This window comes from Diadema antillarum, unplaced genomic scaffold (genome assembly GCF_040938485.1).
Source record: "Diadema antillarum isolate AM-2024a unplaced genomic scaffold, OU_Dant_1.0 scf00000025, whole genome shotgun sequence".
In the NCBI taxonomy this organism is placed as follows: Eukaryota; Metazoa; Echinodermata; class Echinoidea; order Diadematoida; family Diadematidae; genus Diadema; species Diadema antillarum.
The window spans coordinates 3,992,014-4,013,758 of NW_027270914.1; the positions used below are offsets into that span (position 1 = coordinate 3,992,014).

The following is a 21,745-nucleotide window of genomic DNA, read 5'->3' on the forward strand; positions in this document are numbered from 1 at the left end:
TTCATTTATGCTGTTGCTAACACTTAGTGCGAAATTGGACGAGGAAACATTACCTCCGTTCAGACGCCCTTTTTACCGTGTTTACAGTCTTCTGTCTTTCTGTCGATGAAATGTCCATTCGGTCCAAACAAAAGAAGAAGAAGAAGAAGAATGAATTAAAAGTAAACATAGCTCTTCATTCACCCATATGTGACCCTGCACCTCAAAACAAACAAAAAGTCGCCAGACATAAATTTTTAGTTAAGACCATATTCTGAAAGAGCAGACTTTAAGCTTTAAAATGATGTATAACTCAAATCAAATGGACTCTCCTAACCTGTCTAAATATTGGAAAGAAAGCACAAACTCAGGAAAAGTGGGAACTGAGAAAAGAGGCTCTGAAGTACAGTGTCTATTCAAGCACTTAATCTTTACCAAACCGTGCTGGCTGTGCGATGAATGGGACAAAAAGAGGATGTAAACCACCAGAGTAACAACAATGAAGGGATTATTAGATTAAACTGAAATTAAGCATTCCTCATTAACACATTCTGTCAATAATTAATGCCAACTTTCAAAGCAATAACACTATCCTTTCAAAAGTTATTAGAATTGAAAGTGAAGAGTGTGGACAAGGTTTTTCAGAAATGAAAAAGGGATTCTAAAGACACACCTAATCACACTATTCTACCAAAAATGCTCGAGATAAACTGCTAAAAAACACACTTTCCTGCCAGTTTTATGATAAAAAATTTTAGCATAATGTAAAAGAATACCCGCTCTTCCAGAAAATATGAAAAAAGTCAAGTTTGGCTAGGTTGACCCATTTCACTTATTTTCAGTCCCCACGCAAAATCAGTGTGTGCGACTTTATGTTCGTTTTGAGGTGCACGGTCACATATGTTCTGATGACATAATTTAAACTCACTGGAGTTTAATGTTTTCTTGTGGGCAAGAACTTTTACTCAAGGTTTGTGTCTTTCATCGATATCAGGATACACTAATGTCGCGGTTTGATGATTATATATTTAATAACCGCTGACATGTAGATGTTTATTTCTTTTTTACAATGCAGTTTACTACATGAAGACCGTTGCCGCAGAAAGTGACACTTGTTCCAATATACCGATGGACATGGAGAATCTGTGCCCAAATATCTTCTCCGAGAAGACAGGCAGTTATGTCCGGTCAATTCCTAAATATGTCCCACGTGACCATCCTCAATATGACGTCATGGTTCCGGAAGCAGCGAGAGGAAAGACTAACTTGTACTGTGCCCATCCCGGTAAGATTTTTACATTTCAATTGTTGTATTCTTCTTTTTCTTCTTCTTGCGTATGATGCAGCGAGAGCGTAGTAATGCCTCTAAGGTGTTCTAAACAATTAGTTACAATCTAAGGGTAGTTTGTGTGAGGTCCATGTTGTCAGGTGGTCGGATATCAGGGAATTCGCTCAAGAAGTGTTGAGCAGCCTGTTCTGGTGCACCAAATTGGCAGGCTACTGATAACCAGTGCAGCCCCCGCTGGTTCTTCTGGTCCCTACACCATGAGGGGAGACGTATTCCGGGCTGCACAATATCAGTGGTAGGGCACGAGTGCGAGGAGTGGTTGCACCGACACCCTACTTTGAACCTGCAAGTCGGCGAAGGAGGTTGTTCCCCGAAGACACTATTATTCTTATGAATTGTGTTGTTCCTTGTATGTCAAGGCTGTTAAAGATAATATAAAGTTTTGGTACCTCAAAAGTTTTCCTGAATTTCCTTGTCTTAGTTTGTGTTTCAGGTTAAAGTACCTTTCATATAACTAACACTGTGAGAATTACTCGCCCCAAAGTGCTCTCATGTCTTAGTACTCATGCAATAATGGTTTCGTACCAGAGCCGCCGCCGTTCGACGGCGAGGTAGTACACGTATTGTACGAAACCATTTAACTGCGACCAGCAGCGTGCAGCCCCATACAAAACACGTGTACGCATAGCTAACTGCGACCAGCAGCCCCATACGCATAGCGTAATGGGGCTTGGCATTGTAGCATTCAGGATCATGATAGATGTAGTATCGCGGGTAAATATCAACTTAAAATCCAAAAAATCTCTTCAATTTGAAGACTTACCAATTAAGTTGAAGTATTTAAGACAGGCTTCGGGCAACGTTTGGTTCTGCCAATAGTCCCTTTCTGTTCAAATTGATGACTGAATGTGACTCGGTCGAGCGGGCCTTCGGAGAGCAACATACACTGAAAACCACGGCCAGCGCATGCGCACACATCACATGCGCACAAATTTCAAATCCATGAACGGATAAGATGTTTGTGTGCGCATGCGCTGGCCGTAGTATTCAGTGTCTGTAGCTCTCCAAAGGTCCTCTCGACGGAGTCACATTCAGTCATAATTCGAACAGAAAGAGACTATTGGCAGAACCAAACGTTGCCCGAAGCCTGTTTTAAATGCTTCAACTTAATTGGTAAGTCTTCAAATTGAAGAAATTTTTGGATTTTAAGTTGATATTTACCCGCGATACAAAATCTGTTATGATCCTGAATGCTACAATGGGAAGCCCCATTACGCTATGCGTATGGGGCTGCTGGTGGCTATGCGTATGGGCAGCTGGTCGCAGTTAATTGCATGATTACTAAGACATGAGAGCACTTTGGGGCGAGTAAGTCTCACAGTGTCAGTTATATGAAAGGTACTTTAACCTGAAACACGAAAATTCAGGGAAACTTTTGAGGTACCAAAACTTTATATTATCTTTAAGGCTGGTACTGTTGTCTTGGACATGCAAATCTTGAGTTTTCAGATCCTAAAAGACTTCGCAATCTAAGACATATCTGCAGTGAGGGTGTTCTCTACATTTGACCAGGCTCTGTCTGAGTGATAGGGCGAGGTCAGCTGCGCATAACTGCATACTGTCGTGAGGTGGTTGAAGGGAACGTCACGTGTACAGTATGTCGAAGAGCAATGGGGAGAGCACAATGCCTTAAGGAACTCCATTTTGCAGTTGACGTGGTCTGCTGGACTGTTCATCGCTAGTCTTCAAGACGAACTTCCTGTTGGCTTGAATGTTGCAGATAAACTTCACCACATGGACTCAGGGACTGTCTTTGACAATAACTTCAGCGTCAAACCCTGATGCCACATGCAGTGTCATATGCTGCAGTGAGGTCGTCAAGATGTCGCCGGCTTTTTTTTTTTTCTAAGAGATCTTCTTCCGACAGTAGCGGAAACCTGCTTGCTCGTCTTGTAACTGTGGGTCAACCACATGTTCTAGTCTATCCAAAAGGAGACGTTCCAGGAGCTTGTAAGGAACACACAGAAGGGAGTTTGGTCTGTAGCCTTTTAGGTCATCAACTGGTTTGTTTGGTTTTGAGAGGGCAAATACACCAGCCTCTCGCCATATATATCTTCGAGGTGATATGGTTGTTGAAACAGCAGGAATTGAAATCTGTTAACCACTTCTTGCATAGGCCCTCGCAATGGATAAGGAATTCCGGTGGGATGTTGCCCGGACCCTGGGCCTTTCCACTCCTTAGTAGGGCTATAGCATTAGGTAACTCCTCCTGATAGAAGGGGGGGGGGCGACAACAATCCAAGTACTCCAGCAGCTTGCCATACAGGTTGGTGGTCTCTTGCTTCACAGATCGAGTGTGAGCCTTGTCACAATCCTGGAATAACCCATTGTTAACAAGTTGTTCCGCAATGGAGTTTGCTGATACAGGGCATGCTGTAGGTTTGTTACTGTTTCCATTGAGACGTTTGAGAGTCTTTCAAGCCACTATCAAGTCTAACGAGCAAGTTTATTCGTCGGATGGTTTCTTTCCAGTGCTTCCGACGTTTCCTGTCTAGACAGTCAGTCAGTTCTGAGGCTTTGGTGGAAGCAATGTCTCCAGGTTCAGACTGCAAGAACCGGTTGTAGATAGCATCACATTCTTCGTCCCAGGTGGGGATGTAGCGTCAGCGAAACCCACGCGGCATGGAGTTCGTTGCCAGCTTGATGAGTAGATTGCAGAAGTCTGAGTGGGCTTGATCGAGGTCAAGGGGCGTTGGTGGAGGGAGGCTGCACACTGCCTGGTCTACCAAGTTTGAGAATTTCTCCCTCTGAGTCGGCCTTCAAACGCTTATCAGGCTTGGTTGTAACTGGTTGGATTTGGTTCACCGGGACGATTGGCAATGGCGTGTGGTGTGGTTAGTAGGGAAAGTGTTTATATCAAGTGAGGTGATGGGCCTTGAAAGTTGAGAAAGGCTGAGTCAGGATTTTATGTTGTATTGCATCGTGCTTGAGTGGAAGCTGCTTGAGAAGTATTCATTACTTAGGGCTGTAAATGTGTTTGAAGACATAGCACCACCTGTGGCGACTGCTAGCACAGGGGCGATAGTAAGCGTTTCAGACTGACTTGGATCGGCCGTGATGTTTGTGAAATAGATGGTTGTGCTACTCAGTTAATCAAATGAACCCCGACTAGTGTCTTTCTTCAATTAGGCCTAGGCCTATGTAGTGCAAAACCATCTGGACCGGTGGACCAGTAGCCCTAGGAAATGCTGTGACTTTTGAAATCTCCTCCAAAAATGTCAATAGCGCTGAAGGTAGAGGATATTTGCTTGGAGTCGGAATGAGGGTGGCTTGTGAATATTCATAAAGGTAACCCCTTCAACTAAACGTTGCCGTCCACTCCACAGGTGAGTCCTATGGACATCAAGCCGGGTGCTGTTCGTTATTCCGAAGGTTCGCTATTCCGAAGGTTCGTTATTCCGAAGGGTCGTTAATCCGAAACACGCAAATTCCCTATACCTAGAGGTTCGTGAATCCGAAAATGAAAAAGGGTTCGTTAATCCGAGAATTTGGAGCGTTTATCCGAAGGTTCGTTATTCCGAAGATTGGTTAATCCCAGAATGAAATTCGGCACAATGAACCTTCGGAATAACGAATCTTAGGAATAAAGAGCCTTCGGAATAACGAACCTTCGGAATAACGAGCTGTAACCCATGAAGCCAATGGTTGTCTTTTTTTTTTTTAGCTGTTTGTATTCTTGACAAAAGTAGTAATCCTGCTTGATATTGTGCGGCTAGAGTGACGTCAGGGATCTTGAGATAACAGCTATCCATAGTGTGAGTTTCCTGCAGAAGAACTACTGTGGCTTTAAATGAAGATTGACGGAAGAAAGTTGCTGCTGAACATGTACATGTACATCGATTGCCCTAAAATGAAGGAACAAAAAAATCTTAATTTATAACAGCATATTAGGAACAAATAACAGATTTGTGTGAGAACGTGCGGGAGAATAATAAATAATTCAGTGAGCGTTCTTTTGCAGAAGGGACACTCTATCAAGTAGATTCTAATCAATGTTGCCCAAAACTAAAAACACCAAAATTAAGGTAAGGCAATATCAGTGACGAATTTGAGGGATATACAGTTCCCTTCTATTCATAACGCCTGTATTACGCAATAAAGTATTGAAAATATGTAACTTCCAAAAAAGTTTATCATCTACAACTATTCAAAGGATTTTAAAATGTGATACTCTTTCTTAATGAAAAAAAAATCAAAAACTATATCTAAAAGTGTCAACAGTGATGTGAACATGTTGTTTACCTACATCTAATTGAAGGTGTGAGCAATATCACCAATGTCACCAGTGCCAACAATGATGTGAAGAATGTAACTTTCCTTCCTTATTTCTCGTCATTTTCTCGTCATTTTTTTTTTGTAAGCAAGCAAACTAAGAGACCGGTGAGGTATATTATGTCGAAATGCCAAATAATTAAATAGATAAATAAATAAATAGATAAATAAATAACTAAACATGAATAAATAGATAAATAAACAACTATCACTACTACCAATAATAATAATCATCATCATCATGACATAATGAAATTACTTGGCTTGCATAGTCATGTGGGCGTGACCGGGACCAACCTCACAATTTTGCAATACGTACATTCTCACAATGAAGCTGTGAAACCAGTAAGTCCGCAACACCCGATAATTCGCTCGTATTTATTCAACTCGTATGCAAGCCCGCTCGAGGCTTCCATACGAATGAGCTGCGGAAGGGGATTTTGTTCTTGGGCTTTCGACAACAAAAATACACCTTATATTCACAAATTTGGTATCAAATTCAAGGAAAATATGTAAGCTATTGTCACAAATTATTTAAATTAAAACTCAAATTATTGTAAATGAAAAACATCATAGCGTAATTTCAGCTTGAAAAATGAAAAAAAAAAGTAATTCGTGTAGTACACGTTCAAGACATCAAAAAAAAAAAACCAAATTCACCTTGCGTCTCAATGAAAATGCATTATTTGGTAGTCCATCTCTTAATCTTTGTATCTATGTAAATATCTTGACAATTTCTTGCTTAATCCGGTGAAGAACCAGTACATCAATGTCAATGCTGGTCAGCTTGAAACCGTGCAATCCCAAGAGTAAGCTCTCTCATTGGACAGCGCTTGCATTACGTCATTATGCTGCTACGGTTTCATGCCACGTGCGCGCATGCTTGCATACAGGCACGCGTGTAGTTCAAGCCAAATTCAAGCGTTGCATGCAAGCACTGTCCAATGAGAGAGCTCTTTCATTTGTGTGGTGCATACTTCCGGCTTAAGAGTGAATTTTACAGACATTTCAAAACGGAAAAACTAATATAAATCATGCTTGCGTCTCCATGACTCAAATGTATGATGAGCATCTAAGTTTCCTCTCTCCGAAAAAGCCAAAATCAGAAACAACAGTTTCTTAATCCGGTCAGGAACCAAAAACGAACTTTAGACGACAAAATCTTCCGTGAAAAGCAGGTAAAATTTACACAAATTAACTGATTATGTCATCATGATAAGAAGCGATATTATACGCAAATTTGGTATCAAAATAAAGATCAAAGTCTGGAGAACAATTTATTGTGACTTGTAGCCGTGGTGAATGTATGTACAAGTCGCTAAACTGTGAAAACCATAGCCCTGTCAAACTCTCGCAAAATCTCGCACGTCCGAGACACCTTTCGAACGCAAAGATCGTCAACGAGAGTGCTGAATAAATCTTGCCGGATCTGGTCATTAGCATACGTGATGCGGTCTGACTGAAACTGGTAATGAAAAGCAATGAAAATAATGTTCATTTCTTCACATAAGTGTCCTTGTGTGAGTGACTTTCCAACAGAATGTGATAATGGAGTACTACTACTTAATAATAATACTTTATTGGCAAGACGATATCTCTTCATGTTTAACTTATTATGAAGGCGGCATATACGTTTATTTTAATATTACGTAATACACGAATAGACTGTGTGCCCAACCCCTGTTTGAATGGAGGGAACTGCTCGGAAACTCTCAATGGATTTATCTGCAAGTGCCCGAGGTCATTTCTCGGAAAACGATGCGAAGAGGGTATGTATCTTTTAAGTGCACACCGTTTGTTTAATACCTGTATAGATTATATATATATATATAATTTATTGTGGTATGGTGGAAAAGGCACCACACTTGTAAAAGGAAGAACATGCCAGGGATTCGACTCTTGTCTGGTACACTTTACAGCTATATCGACAAATACGGTCACAAAGGAACAATATTATTCGCATGTTCCTGAACCGTAATTATAACAAATGTAATCCATCGACTTCCAGAATCACTGCTTGCAATATCGCCTCTGCACTATCTCTGCGGAATGACTAAATCAGTGCTACAACTGAACAACTCGTATAAAGCATGACGTCATAATTTTCTGCCCCCACCGACTTTGTCATCAGATCGGGTTCTAATTTGCAGTTTGCGGTGTGGGCTGTCAAAATGTGCAATCAATCACTTCAGAAAAGTTCCCACTTTCAAAAACATGTTTCTCCGTATTTCTGAAAGGCAAGCTTTCCGACAAATTCATAATTTGCTTTATTTCTGAATATTAAGTAATTTTCTTGTCACAATTTTTGAAATGGTGCTGTAGAAAGTAAAACATGAATATAGGTTTTGAGATGATTCCATTACATTTTTAAGGCGAGATATGTCTGAAGAATTAACCGTGCACTGATGGAATAATCAAAGTGTATTTTGTGGATTTTCTTTTTACCTGCTTCATATCAGTAACGCAACTTTGTACTCAATTAATGAGATAAATTGATATTTTCTTCTGTTTTTCGCGTTTCAAAGAACTCGTCTGTCCTGGCCTTAATTCGTCGTCTTCAGACTCCTGCTATCTCTTCCGTCAGGACCGCCAGACCTGGGAGGCGGCGCGGGATAAGTGTGACGGACTGAGAGGACATCTTATCACCATAGAAACGGCAGATGAGCTATCCAGTATCGAAGAGGTAGTTCACGGGTACGTTGGCTGGGTTTGGACAGGACTGAATGACCGATCGTCCGAAGGGGTCTACACGTGGGAGAAAGTTGGGGGCACCGTATCAAACTCCAGCAGTTGGTGGCATGATGGTCAGCCAAATCCAAGACTTGCAGAGGCAAGAGATTGTATACTTTCACACACTACACAAAGTGTATTTTACGAATATGTCTGCTCGCTGAAATGTGCATACATCTGTGAATTCCAGTCATAAGCATGGTGAGTTGACATTGACATGGCGTACACGATTTAACCCTTTCCCTGTTAAGGACTTTGGATAGAGTGTACAACACTATAGAAATTTCTGTGCCAATCGCACACCAAGCACACAAAAGGTTAATTAAAAAGATTGAAGTTATTCAGTGGTTTACGAATCTACTGCATCTATACCACTACTCCTCTCAATTTGACTGGCAGTAACTTTCTTTTTCTTTGTCATTTTTGTAAACAAATTTTTGCGCTTTCTGTTCCCAGTAACAGTCCATCCTTCGTTGTGTTGATACGTGGAGCTGTTTAGGAAAATAGTGCTTCTTTGCTGTAAGGGAGTTGCCCGGATGAAAATGTCAGTTCCATGCAGTTTCAATTTATTTCATACTTTTCTTGTCGGGTTACATAATAATATCATAAAGTTATGTTCGTACTTTGTCAATTGTAAGCAAAACCCCAACAAATGAATGTTTGTCGAATTCGAAATTACGGTTCAGGTTATGCAGGAGAAGTATTACGGGATCTACATAAAAGCAAGCTTGTTTCCTTGCCAAGCCCCAAAGAAACAGTGTTTGTGAATGAAAAACGGACAACCGATAAGAAAGTTCAAACCAAACCAAAATGCCTAGTTTGCATGTACCTATAAACTGAACTAAATGTGAATCATAAAGAATGTGACCGAGTTTCATTGTATATGCTTTCATGATAATGTGGTTATTGTAATTTATATTATAGTTTCGCGTGCACAAGACCGTTTTTTTTTTGCATTCACTATCGCAACTACAATGTACATTCCTTTCATTATGGCTTATTAACGCAAAAAAAGTGCTACGTGCAATCATTGAGCCATCAGACTTCTAACAATTTATGGTCCATAACCTTTGACATGGCGCTCCCATAGAGGCCAACCAGCGCAGTTCTTATTCTCTGTTCATAGTCAACACATAGCTCCCAGTGACAAACCATGTCTTGAATATAAAGACAGAATAATGGATAATGGTTTAGTATTTATGTGAAGGACCAAGTTATCGACAACGTGGCCATGTTGAAGGTTATGAACCATAAAAGGTTAGAAGAAACCCTAAACACGAATCTGCAGTCTTGCACGCTGGCCTGATGAATACAGCACTTTCATTGACAGATCTCAACCATGCAGTGAGATATACTTGATACTTGATACTTGATACTTGATACTGTAATCCCTCTCGCAGCTCCAAGAAGCTATACTGGGATGAAACTACACATGTGTGCCATTGGAAGGTGCCATGGTGATGATCTCTATTCACAATAAAAGTGTGCACTGTGCGAGTAAAATCTGAATGCGTCCTCCTTTAAAGGATGAGTGATCCAGAAGAAGGCTGCAAGGTTGTAATGCATGGGAGAGCAGCTTCTCTGAATGTTGTTAAGGTGGTGGCATGTACAACTTGACTAGGTAGGCGGTTCCAGATCCAAATTGTCCTTGGAAAGAATGAGTACTTGAATGCATCAATAGTTGTCTTGGGTATGTTGAACTTGAGGTCATGATCGTTCCTTCCATAGTAGGTTGCAGGGGTAACCGCTTAGGGAAATGGTAGGCTTACCACTCCATAGTGGATTAAAAAAAAAAAAAACGTGAACATTGGTCCAGGAGTCGCCGGTGGTGTAACGTGTTCCATCCGTGTGCCGACACCAGACGGGTAGATGATGTAGACCATCTGTAGTCACCAGCAACAAACCGGGCTGCTGCCTTCTGCACTTGTTCGAGGCTGTTAATGGACGTCAAGGTGTGAGGGTCCCAAACCTCAGAGGCATACTCCAGTTTAGGCCTAACCAATGCTGTGTAGGCTCTACACTTCACTTCCTTTGAGCATGATGGCAATGTTCGGCGTATAAGTCCCAGGGTCTTGCTGGCCCTGCACCTGATGTTTTGACAGTGTGTATTCCAGCGTAGGTCAGGTGTTACAGTTACTCCAAGGTATTTATACTCCGTAACTCTTGGAATGACACCATTCTGAAGGTGGTAGTTGTAGATTTTAGGATTGCGTTTTCGAGTGATTGACATTACTCCGCACTTCTTGATGTTGAAATTCATGAGCCACTTGGATGACCATAATGATAATGTCTGGAGATCTTGTTGTAGAGTGTTGTAGTCATCTTCTGACCTAATTTTCCGATAAGTCACACAGTCATCAGCATACAGACGGATGGGTGACGACGTGCCATCCTTGATGTCGTTGATGAACAGTAGAAAGAGGGTAGGGCCAATAACAGAACCCTGCGGAACTCCTGATGAGACCTCCTTCCACGATGAATTGGTTCCATCAACGACTACAGCTTGTGACCTATCAACCAAGAAAGCACATATCCAGTTGAGAGACTCTCCAGTAATGCCATAATAGCGTAGCTTAATAGAAAGTCGCTCATGTGGCACCCTGTCAAAGGCTTTCTGGAAGTCTAGAAAGATGACATCAGATTGGCTGCGATTTTGGAGTGTCTGAGACCAGTCATTGACAGCAGAAGTGAGTTGTGTTGTAGTTGATAAGCCTTGATATGCATTGTTTCTAATCACAATAACACGCAAACTTGGAAGAAGTGCAACTTGTCAATGTTGTCTCTAAAGTCCATGTGCTCAATCATGCATGACATTTGTCACCATAATTAGGTATCAATGGAAAGAGGAAGAGTTTTCCTTTCTATAAAACTAACGTTCAGTTCTCCAAAGCTGACAATTATAAAAAGGTAGCCCTCCAAATATGGGTTGCCTTTATTTTGATACGCATTGTGTATCACTGAAATATGGTAGACTTACCTTGTGCTCCAAAGGCCGATGATTGAAACATGGGTCTGCTCAAACTTCGCTCAGAGGTGACCAAAGAACAAGAGGCCGCGGCAAAAGTGGGACTGCAGCCCTCCCCCCCCCCCCCTCCACACACACACACACACACTTTTTTCTCATCAAAGTGGGGTAAGGAAAAGATCGCCTTACAAGCCCCCTCACACCTGAGCGAATGTAGGGCCGGGGGACGAAGTGGGACGAATGGGAAAAACGCACGAAATGCGCGCGAATTTGACGATTTCAAATAAACTTGCCTTCAAATCATCCGATTATGTAAACTAAAATCAAATATGATTAACGAACGGTAAGCGAAGGATAAATATTACATGCGAAGGATAACGATTTTTCGGTTCAGTTCTTTGAGTAAATTGCGGCCGAAGGCGAGCGAAGGGTTGATATGACCCGATAAGACGAACAAACAATGAGCAATGGTTTGATATGGCGTGCGATTGGAAACGAAGACGAAAGAATAGATCAGGCGTTCTCGTACGTGTGTGTGCGCTCCTCGGGGAGTTTAAAAGCGACCAGGTCCGTCCAGATTTTAGTGCGGCCAGAGAAATCATCCACGCAACATTTACATTTAAAGGACGACAAAGATAAACAGTGAAATCAGCCGGAAGATTCCAGTATTTTTGGCACTGTAAACATTAATGGGTTTTTTTTTCGCAAAAATTGTGCGAGTACGTGGAAGGTGATATTCATCACGATGACGAGTTGGGTAGATATGAAGAGAGTTATTTCTTATGAACATGAGTGTGCAAAAATGTCATGAAGCTCATCAATTGAAAATTCATACATAAAAATACCAACATTATAATGAAACAAATCAATCAGTTTCAGATTTTAGCTTCTACACAAAATATCATTTGTGTGAAATAAATATCCAATATTATCAATTATTCTTAAAGCACGTTTTTGAAGAAGAAAATGGGTATCAAGCAAAAACTGAGATGAATTGCCCTAATTGCTATCATTCTAGCAAAAAAAAATATTGAAACAGTAACAATGGAGGTTAGGTGGTAATAAATCTGACGTACCCCTAAATTGACTCGACCTACCCCCCTTTCCCCTATTGTATCATACCTACCACCAACATCGCACCAGATAAATTTGTAGTCACTGTCCACTATAGCCAACAGGATTATACTAAAAAAGCCCTTGTAATTGCAGCATAGCAAGCCGGACAGAGGAGGCTTTCTGATGCCTGCCATCAATAGCTGCCACACAGTGGGGAAAATTCCACCGCTTGTAGAATCCACCAGCAAGTTGTTTCCATCCATCAGGGGTTGAAGGGGCTGTCATGACTTCATCTGCATACTCGTCACATGGCCTGACACACTTCCCTGGCTACTACAGATAGGGTGTTTTCAGGCACCCTCCACGCATACTGCATGTCAGAGTACTTGGTGCCAGACACAAGATGACGGAGAGTAGCTGCCAACTTGAGACCTTCTTCTTCCAGCGGCTCCCTGTGCCAGGTGTACTGCCTCCTGATTCTTCCTCTGACCCTCTCCAGGATTTCATCGTAGAGTTCAGGGGGCATGCAGAGAAATTTCTTGAAAGTCGAAGGGTCTTCTCTTCTGAGCTCAACCAACAGCTGGTCGTAGTTTCCAAAAGCCCTTCTTCTGACAGGGTTCAGCCACGTCCTTCTCCAGATACGACGTCGTCTGAAGCCTCGTCTCCATCTGAATCGGCCTCTGATGAACTAGTGTAGGTTCAGCTGCTGATGTATAATATAATTCCGAGCCATTGCCAGTAAATACTGGACTCTGAGGCGGGCTGCATCTTCCATTTTTCTGAAGAAACTTTGAAACTTTCAGGTGGAATGTTTATATATGAGTAGCGTGGTGAGTGGCTGGTCACAGAGAGCAGCTCAGCATTCGCCAATTATTTCGTCAGGTCATTCGCTCGTATTCGTATCACTTTGCAATACATAGTTTGTCATAGTATCTCTTAGACTTACCTTCGTGTATGCATCGCCTTTCAAATTTAGTATAAGTCAATCTTAGTTTCCCTTCGCATAGAAGATGGCAAGCGAAAATACGTTTGTCATAGTATCTTCATTTCTATGCGCAAGTCATATTTAGTCATCGTGTTGCTTCGTTTAGGGTTCTTTCGAGATCGGTCCACCTTGGCAGAAGTGAGTTGTGTTGTAGTTGATAAGCCTTGATATGCATTGTTTCTAATCACAATAACACGTATGAGGGACTATGAGGGACTATGCGAGACAATAGCACACGAACGATAAACGAACCATTACCGCAAAGTAAATAAGAGGTGCAAATGACAGACGATTTTTCAATTCGTCGGGAAATTTTAAACATGTTCAAAATCCCGTGCGAATGTGAATAATCGCAACTGTTAGTTCAGAAGGTGTACGAACCCAAACACGAAGGGTAAATATGACTTACTATCAATTACCATTGAAAACGATTTTTCCAAAAATACCTTTCGCGAGCCATCGCAGCTCATATTTCAGGCAATTCGCTCAGGTGTGAGGGGGCCTTAAACCTTTACACTCCCCAATTGGTCAGCAGCCACCCCTTTATATCTTTACAAAAAAAAAAAGCTTTTGTTTCTCGGTTCAAAATGTATTCAATTATTTTCTGAATCTACGTCGAAACAAACTCAGTCAAATTAAAAATGATTGGGAAGCGTGTTCAGCATTCAAATGAAATGCATTAGTTATTGTTGTACAGAACTTTACTCTTCAATGCAGTTTAGTTATCACTTCCACTGTAAGTCACCACAAGTAGACACTTCTACGAAACTGGTATGGCTTGAGTACTTATAATGAATTTCCTCCCTATTCATTAAGGCATTTTGAATTGGTAACATAGTCAAAGTGATAGGGCTGGAGCTGGTTCATTTCATTTCCAGGTGCGAGGAATTTATAGGTCACGACTTCAATGTAAACACTGGCCTCTAGAGGGCGTTTCTTATCTGACCCACACCTGTATGACTGGGGAAATGCGATGTTCGTCACATGTTCATGAATGCACTATATAGCCAGACTGGATTTGAAATGAGACTGTCTTGTTTAGAAGCCAAGAGCCAAAACCAAGTGTTCTGTACCTATATAAGTGTCCTCACACTTCATCTGAGAATCGTATTAGTAAAAAGATTGCCGCTGAATCCCCATCACATTTCCATGATTTCTGGAAAGGAGATTTATTCAAATTCATGAAATTCTTTCGTCGAGATGTTTTCATTGCAACTGATTGACAAATTGCCCTACATCGACGTAAATAAGCACTGAATTGATCAGTGTTTTAGTAGTAGCCATGATAAAAAAAAAAATCATGGGCGTACATACTCAAGCTGTAAAGAATTAGAACCAACACTTGCTGTCGGGCGAAAGCTCAGTGGTCTAGTAAACATAACGCCTGTCCGGTGATCAGGAGGTCGTAGGTTCGAATCCTGCTCGATTATGTACGCCCATGATTTTTTTTTTCTTTTATCATGGCTACTACTAAAACACTGATCAAGTCAGTGCTTATGTAGGGCAATTTGTCAATCAGTTGCAACAAAGGAATTTTACTTGTGTGTTCACGTGTCATGAAACCTACTTAGGGGCCCTAATAATAACGACTAAAGTTGTATCTTATGCGTATTACAAATTTAATTACATAGTAATCTTTCTCTTGCATCATTCGAAATAGTTTCTTGCAAACACACATTTTCTCCTAATACGTACTAATTGTTGATATGAAATGATCGATGCATATAATACTTGTCTGCTTTTTGAGATGTCATTTATGAAACATAGAAACAACTCAACTAGAGGTAGTTCGTGACTCCGTTGAATTGTAGGCGATCTGGAGCTATCCATTATGATAAAGAAGGTAATCGCCAAACTGCACTACATGAGTAACCTTGAAATATTACAATGGTCTCTGAAAGAAGAGTGCCCTGATTCTGATTTCGAATATCCGAATTTCCTAAAAGACATTATACAGTGTTCTCAAATTTTACATTGTGATGAAATAAGAAAGGTCTAATACCTTTCAGATCATTTCATTCCCATCAAACAAACGAACAATCACAGGAATACATATTACGATTTGAACGTATACAATTACATAAAAAATGTGGAATGGGGGTATCCCCCCCCCCAACACACACACACACACACAAACACGACGGTGCTTGTACAGTGTTATGATTGCAATGCTGGAGTGCAGTGCACACTGTTCGTGGAATATTTGGAAAAATTGTCAGTCTCAACGTGTAGCGATAATAGTCTATGCGGGGGGGGGGGGGGGGGGGACTAGCAGGGGGAAGGTGTGGGAGGGGGATATCCCCAACCCATCCCATAACATTAGCAATTTTTTTCCGGAATTGACATGAAAATATCTCGTATAAAGCCTACATGTGCATTTTGAGAAATGTCAATCTTAAAAGTGAACCAAAATGTAAGGGAACCGAACGGGCGAGAGTTAATTGGAAAGTGGTATCCCCAGACACATAATGGAACTTTTGCATAATTTAGAATTGAAGAGACAAATCTGGTGCATATCTTTAAATAGAATATTCGGATATGTGTCAATCTCCAAAGTGGAGTAGGTCGATTGAAAGGGACTGAACGATGGAGGCCGTGGAAGAGGGTATTCAACTCAGGCACGAGGAAGAATTTACATCTTCATAGTTGAAATTCAACAATGTGGTGCACAAGTGAGATATATATGGACAATTTTCTATCAAATTAAACAAAAAAATTCAACGTCTTAATTATGGGCGGGGCAAATTTGTTCTATCTCTGTCTGACAAAACCCAATTAAGCGGATACTGCTGTGTACTACATAATCGTAATTATTTTACTATAGCGGTTGACATTTGCTTTAGTGTGAATTGTATCGTTTGACGTGAATTGCATTTAACTGAATTATGATAATGTCTGCTGTTTATAATACGATCAGTGATTGCAAAATATGCCTATTTTCTTCGTTTCTGAATAATTGGTAAATATTCTAACATAATGAATAGAATTTATACTACTACATAAGATTTGCTATTGTGGTAAATAAGCATTTTCTTTTTTTTAGCGTGAATTATATCATTTATCGTTAATTGCACTTTCAAGAATATTGTGAAATTGTCTGCTGTTGAACAATAAACTTTTCATTAGCTAAAACGTGGGATTAAGCGTGCAGAAAACAAGCAAATGAACATATTAAATGTAGTAATCGTTATGGTAAATTATGCATTGTACCAGAGTGTGACTTTAATAAAGTTTTCTGTCGGAGAAAAAAAAGAGATTTTGTTAAAGTCACAGTCTTCGTTGTGTCAATTGGTTTGATTTAGTGTGAACTATGTTTTTGACGTAAATCGTATTTCAATGTATATTGCGTATTTTGTCTTGTGCTTTAAACTGAGTGCAAAATACGCCTCTATATACTTTTTTTTTTTTTCTAATTGGCAAATACCCTCTGGAAATCATTCATGTATATTAACTCTTTATACAACTAGAAGTTTGTTTATGCGGTAGGATACCCTCCCCCCCAAAGACAAAAACAACAACAACAACAACAAGAAAAACAACAAAAAACCCGGCCTCCAATTTCTCTCTCCCCTCTCTAGACTTTTAGTACACTTTGGGGAATGTCAATACTTAGTTCCGAATGTTCCACAAAGAATGTGCATTAAATCAATTATTTTAATTCCAAAAATGCAAAAGCTCATATGTGTTGAAGGGGATATCTCCCTTCCACCTGGTCCTCCCCCGTACACCTCTATAGACTTTGTACCCAGTGATGAGGCACATGCAGAATAAGAGTTGAGATTCCGCGATATGGACCATAAGATTTTTTTGGAACAGGTCTTACTCATTTTCCTTACTTTTTGCTAGAAAACATCCAAATTTTCACCAAAAGTTTGTGCCACATCACTGAATTTCAAGTCTAAAAACACAAAATCATCCATTAGGAAGAGGCATATCTACTCCAGCTCAGTTGTTCCGCTCCCTCCTACATATCCCCCCCCCCCATTATCAAAACGGATCGACGCCTCTGACGGTTGTAACGTTTGAGCCTATATTAATCGGACTTGATCAGATGCATGTTTTGTTAATGAGGCATCCGTGTCGCCATCTCATAGTGGCAGAGACGTGTGTTCCATTAGAGAAAGGTATTTTGCCATCTTGGTGGCTAGCTGATCTCAGTGAACAAAACGAAAAATGAAATAAAAACACATGAGTGATATTAAAACAAAAAAGGAACGGAAGTAAGAAACTGCACCGTCAGACAACGACTTGTGAATAATCTAAGCTTTGTGTGTTTGTGTATGTGTGTGTGTGTGTGTGTTTGTGTCTATGTGTCTATTTCTGCTCATATGTTACTGTTCACTTGACTTTGTCCTTGATTATTTTGTATTACACTTCCCATTGATATGGGTTACATATTATGGTTAATACAGTAAGTGAGCCATGACACTTTAAGGTATTATCCAAATAGACCGTGTGCCCAACCCGGTGGTGGGCGCATGCATGTGACTGGTCGACTACGAAGCACCACTACAGGCACTAGGCCTGACAACTTCTGTATTCGTGGCCTAAATAACACGTAACAGTAGAGGCCACTATGTAATCCCGTGAGATTTTTGTGCCAAAATTGATTTTTTTGGCTAACTTTGTCAATTTGGGGGTGCTGAATCCAAAAAACTTTGGTTTTATTTTTTCCGACTACGTCTTCAGCCGCCATTTTGAATTTCAAAATGGCCACCATAACAAACTGTATCTTTATCAATATCTCATTAAGTGAACATTGTAGAAGCTTCAAATTTGGTGCAAAAATGCCTGGTTGTGATGTCAGACACTCTATTATATCTTTTTCTGATATTGTGGATTGTTTTGATACAATTACTAGGCTGCCATTTTGATTTTCAAAATGGCCGCCATAGTAAACAGTATTTTGAACCATATCTCATACAGTGAGCATTGTGGAAGCTTCAAATGTGGTGCAGAATGCATGATTGTGATGTCAGATCCTCTGATGTATCATTTTCTGATATTTTGGATTGTTTTAATACAATTTAGAGGCTGCCATCTTGAAATTCAAAATGGCCGCCATAGCGTTTTTACCCGTATCTCATGTTGTAATTATTGTAGGAGCATCAAATTTTCAGTAATGCACATGTTTGTGGTTTCCAACGTTCCAGTACAGCTGTTTTCTATTGTAGATCATTAGATTGGCCACCATCTTGAAATTCAAGATGGTGGCCATAGAAAAACATATGATACTGTGCTTGTATGCGCCTTAGATGAATTTGCCAAAATTGTCCTATAAAGTTCATTTTCAGGCCACGCAGAATGACAGCCATCTCTTAATTCAAAATGGCCGCCATAAATTCAGACTGTAAGGACGAGGTTCCAGTGACGTCATCAAGCCATCCTGAGGGGCAAAAACTGCGTGAGGGGGGTGGGGGAGGGGAGGGGGTCCCATACCACTTCCCATAAGTTTCGGCAAGCGTGTAGCGTTACATCCCACGTCCCATAATAGCCAAGCGGGTATGTGGCTCGCGTACAAGTGATTTGTTTTTACCTCTCAGGCAAATCATTTTTTGGTGTCGTGGAACCTCGTTGATAATATATTTAATCCCAGTTATTAAGTATTTGTACAAAAGCAAGCATTGATTCGATTTAAGGTGATCTTCAAAAACTTGATGCTGACTCGAGAGAACGAAGACAAACGAGGAAAAGTCTCGCAATGGCAAGAAATGCCATGGTCACCCTACCAAACATCATACATCCCATTCACAAGCGTGTTTGTTAACCACACAATGAAACAACTCATCAGGGAGCTCATAATTGCTGGGTGTATTTCTGGAATGACACAGATTGAATAAGGAATGCCAATGAGTAGGTTTTTCCTGATTGCCCTTGTGTGGGTCATCCTCAATTATCAAGACTTCCAAGATGCTTACTGATGTACCGCCAATGATTCTATATAAAACTATTAATACAAATGAGAAATCCAAGTTCAGTTCTGTGGCACTTTGGATGCATCAGAATTCCTCAACAATCTAGAACACCAACACACGAGGTTAATCTCAAAAATTGTCACTGCATTAAAACCGATGAATGTGGTGTTAGGCAATCAGGTATCCCACATTCAAGGAGGATATTCTAGAAAGAGATGGAAAGGGAAGTTTTTATGTTCTGTACAAAGAATGTGTACGGGTATTTGAAAGAATCAAAAAAAAAATCTGTCTGGGATTATATGAGAAAGGCCAGACATTCAGCTCTTGCAACTGAAATACACCGTGTAAGATTGGATAAAAAGTCATTCAGCTTAAAAGGACCACTACCTTCTTGTAACACTTCTACCGGTACAACAGTCTGATAGACCTGTCATTTTTCAGTAATTACTGGACGATGCAATTATCGGAAGTTATAAGTTCTAATGTTCTATTACAGTAAGTCCACAATCACTCTTCATCTCACAATTTTATGGCATTCTCCTCATTCTCACTAACAAACAGCAAAGGTTCATTTTTCATACCCATGCCTAATAGAAACCCACAAAACTGAGCCAAATAATCAGTCTGAAAGTTGAAATACTGATCAGTCAATTCCATCTAACACAGAACGGGGGGAAAAAGAAACCAAGGGTTCATCAAAGACGTCATGGGAGCTGTCATCCGTCACAACGAGGAAGCAGATATCCTCATTCCATTGCATGTATTAGATGCTACTTCAAGAGCAACAGGGAATTTCAGATATAATGATGATTATTACGTATAGACACTGAAAATTTTGTTCTCCTAGCGGATCTTTGCTTTACTTTTAATACTGCATCGCATGTTGTCTGTTCCATCACTGGAAAAGGAGATGATAAAGTACAACTGACATTGTTGAGAGATTGTGTTCTGCAAATTGTTGCGAAAAACAAAGGTCTGCTTGGTCATGCCTTTCATGGCGCAGGCAGAAGTTGAAAATCTGATGATGTCTCAAAGAGCAGATGGATCAAGAATTCTCTAAGCCTTGAATCATGCAGAATGTGCAATAACACAGTCCATGCCTTCCAGAAGTTGGAAGTGGATGACTTCAACCTGGACAATCTCCCGCTTTGCTCTCGTAGAGTCTTGATACAACACATCCAGAGAACAAACCTCGTAAACCTTCACAACCTAATTTGTGCCTCTACTTACAGGGAAATATAATATGGTAGATTGTGGTTATTTCCAGCGGATATACATAAACTGTGCAATTAAATGCTCTGAGCTTCCTACACCAACGGTAGCTACAGAATTCATTATCATGTTCATATGGCAAGAAATACAAAAGTCATTGATTCTGGAAGAATTTCGAATCAATTCTCCCCTGTGTACAGCCATATACAAGTGCTGTGACTTCAAAAGCACATGCAGGGAATGAGCCTAGAAGACATTAACTAAGTAAATTTCCGTTAAATTTTCTAGTAACGGCTAATATTGTTTATTTAAACTCTACAACCAAATCGTCTAAATGGGGGCATTTAGTCACTCACACACAGTTATTTAGATACTTTTGAAAGTCATTTGCTTTGACACAAGAATCACATAATTTCCCATTCACAAGTTTTACCCAAATGCAATGCTCTTAAAGGAATGTTTCCCAATGCAGCCATTTTGCATTTCAACATGGCAGTGTACCTACAGGAAGCAGTCCCGCCTATGCAATAATAATATTATTTATTGAAGTGATTGACTTAAAACCATGTAAAAGAAAAGTCAATTCCGTTCAGTAATTTGCGCAAAAGTGCATGTAAATCAGAGCTGTATCATGTGAAAATGTTTAAAACTGTACCATCCTGGAAAGCTGGTTTTATCACTTTTCCGCTTAATTTCCACAAATAAAACTAATATGGAATAATCTTGAGGTATAATTCTTTATTGATAGATATATCAGATTAGTGCCCGGGTATTCCCAGTCGAGTAAATTTCATCTTCATTTCAGCATGTTTTGCTCAATTTCTATTCGCGCATCCCCGTGTCTGTACCACCTACCTCTTACAAAGAGGAGTATCGAAAAGTAATTACCATCACAAAGACATATTTTCCTTTGAAAGTGGCTGGTGATTATGCCATGAGACACGAGTCAATTGTCTTCGTGTCTGCGGGGCAGATCCTGTTAGGCACATGCTTCAAGTATTTTTGAGCGGCGGCTTCGAACATGGGATCAAAGGAAATAAATCTATTGTTACGCCATCTCTTCAACCTACACGTAAATGTATAGGGACATTTTACTTAGTTTATTTATTTTTTCCTTTTTGTAATCTGATTTCTTAACTGGTGTATTCTGATTACTATTTCTTATTACAGCAAGGCTGAAGACGCTCTTAGATAATTGTTAATACGTTGTTCTGTAATAGGCCTATACGTGGTACCTCGTGTATGGGATTAATGTTACATTGACTCTGAGAAGAAGAAGAGAA

At 40.2% G+C, this 21,745-nt stretch overlaps 1 protein-coding gene across 1 annotated transcript in view; it reads left to right on the plus strand.

Annotated features, from left to right (window-relative positions):
• The first annotated feature begins 1,062 nt into the window (after positions 1-1,062).
• LOC139734127 (macrophage mannose receptor 1-like) overlaps positions 1,063-21,745 on the plus strand; it is a 171,033-nt gene continuing 150,350 nt past the window's right edge. Inside the window, exons 1-2 of the mRNA XM_071644941.1 lie at positions 1,063-1,264; positions 8,125-8,403. Coding sequence (XP_071501042.1) covers positions 1,063-1,264; positions 8,125-8,403 — 481 coding nt within the window. The remainder of the gene's footprint in view (positions 1,265-8,124; positions 8,404-21,745) is intronic.